General features: G+C 51.0%; 1 protein-coding gene across 1 annotated transcript in view; it reads left to right on the plus strand.

Moving 5' to 3' along the window:
* The window catches only part of LOC116679482 (wiskott-Aldrich syndrome protein family member 3-like), a gene marked incomplete at its 5' end in the record, with an annotated part of 8,642 nt that extends 7,367 nt beyond the window's left edge, over positions 1-1,275 (plus strand). Inside the window, 1 exon segment of the mRNA XM_032509140.1 lies at positions 776-1,275. Coding sequence (XP_032365031.1) covers positions 776-939 — 164 coding nt within the window.
* Between the last annotated feature and the right edge of the window lie 539 nt (positions 1,276-1,814).

Consider the following 1,814-nt stretch of genomic DNA (forward strand, 5'->3'; position numbering starts at 1 on the left):
AACAAGACCATGATCCCAAACATACAGCAACATCTCCAAAGGAACGGTTCCCAAATAAACGGATCCAGGTGTTAGAACGGCCAAGTCAAAGTCCAGACCTGAATCAGATCCAGAATCTGTGGAAAGACCTGAACCTGCTGTTCACCAACGCTCTCCCTCCAACCTCACTGAGCTCCAGCTGGTTCTCAGAAGAACTTAGTCTCTGGATGTTAAACTGATGGAGACGTCCCCCCAGAGACCTGCAGCTGGGATCCAGCAGAAGGTGGCTCTACAAAGTCTTAACGCATGGGGGCCGATCATTTAGCACGCACCACTTTCAGTTTTTATTTGCTAAAAAAGTTTAAAATATCCAATAGATTTTGTTCCACTTCACAGTTGTGTCCCAAATAAAATGTTCTATCTTTATGTTTGAAGCTGAAATGTGTCAAAAGGTTGAAAAGTTCAAGGAGGACCAATACTTTCACAAGGCCCTGTAGATGCTGTATCAGATGGGGGTGTGTCCTCTGGTCGTGATTGGTTGACATTGTGTCCTCTGGATGTGATTGGTTGACGTTGTGTCCTCTGGATGTGATTGGTTGACGTTGTGTCCTCTGGTCGTGATTGGTTGACGTTGTGTCCTCTGGATGTGATTGGTTGACGTTGTGTCCTCTGGTCGTGATTGGTTGACGTTGTGTCCTCTGGTCGTGATTGGTTGACGTTGTGTCCTCTGGTCGTGATTGGTTGACGTTGTGTCCTCTGGATGTGATTTGTTGACGTTGTGTCCTCTGGTCTACAGGGATCCAGCTCAGGAAGGTTCAAGAGCAGCGAGAACAGGAAGAGGCCAAGAAACGAGAGCCAACAGGAAATGATGTCGCCACCATCCTGTCGCGCCGCATCGCCGTGGAGTACAGCGAGTCAGAGGAGGACTCGGACCCCGAGGACCAGGACTGGTCCGACTGAATCAGAGGAGGACTCGGACCCCGAGGACCAGGACTGGTCCGACTGAGTCAGAGGAGGACTCGGACCCCGAGGACCAGGACTGGTCCGACTGAATCAGAGGAGGACTCGGACCCCGAGGACCAGGACTGGTCCGACTGAGTCAGAGGAGGACTCGGACCCCGAGGACCAGGACTGGTCCGACTGAATCAGAGGAGGACTCGGACCCCGAGGACCAGGACTGGTCCGACTGAATCAGAGGACGACTTGGATCAGTCCTGGTCCAACTGAGTCAGAGGAGGACTCGGAGCCCGAGGACCAGGACTGGTCCGACTGAATCCGAGGAGGACTCAGAGCCCGAGGACCAGTGCTGGTCCGATTGAATCAGAGGACCACTTGGAGCTCGAGGACCAGGACTGGTCCGACTAATGAGTCAGAACCCAAACTCACGCAGGAAGTAAAAAACCACGGAAACCTGCTGCAGTCAAATATCTAGATCATCCAAAACCAGGGCCACGAAATATCTAGATCATCCAAAACCAGGGCCCCGAAATATCTAGATTATCCAAAACCAGGGCCCCGAAATATCAAGATCATCCAAAACCAGGGCCCCAAAATATCTAGATCATCCAAAACCAGAACCACGTTCAGCCCCGAAATATCTAGATCATCCAAAACCAGGGCCCCGAAATATCAAGATCATCCAAAACCAGAACCACGTTCAGCCCCGAAATATCTAGATCATCCAAAACCAGGGCCCCGAAATATCTAGATCATCCAAAACCAGGGCCCCGAAATATCTAGATCATCCAAAACCAGGGCCCCGAAATATCAAGATCATCCAAAACCAGGGCCACGTTCAGCCCCGAAATATCTAGATCATCCAAAACCAGGGCCCC

The sequence above is a fragment of the Etheostoma spectabile genome, unplaced genomic scaffold, assembly GCF_008692095.1.
Source record: "Etheostoma spectabile isolate EspeVRDwgs_2016 unplaced genomic scaffold, UIUC_Espe_1.0 scaffold00015291, whole genome shotgun sequence".
In the NCBI taxonomy this organism is placed as follows: domain Eukaryota; kingdom Metazoa; phylum Chordata; class Actinopteri; order Perciformes; family Percidae; genus Etheostoma; species Etheostoma spectabile.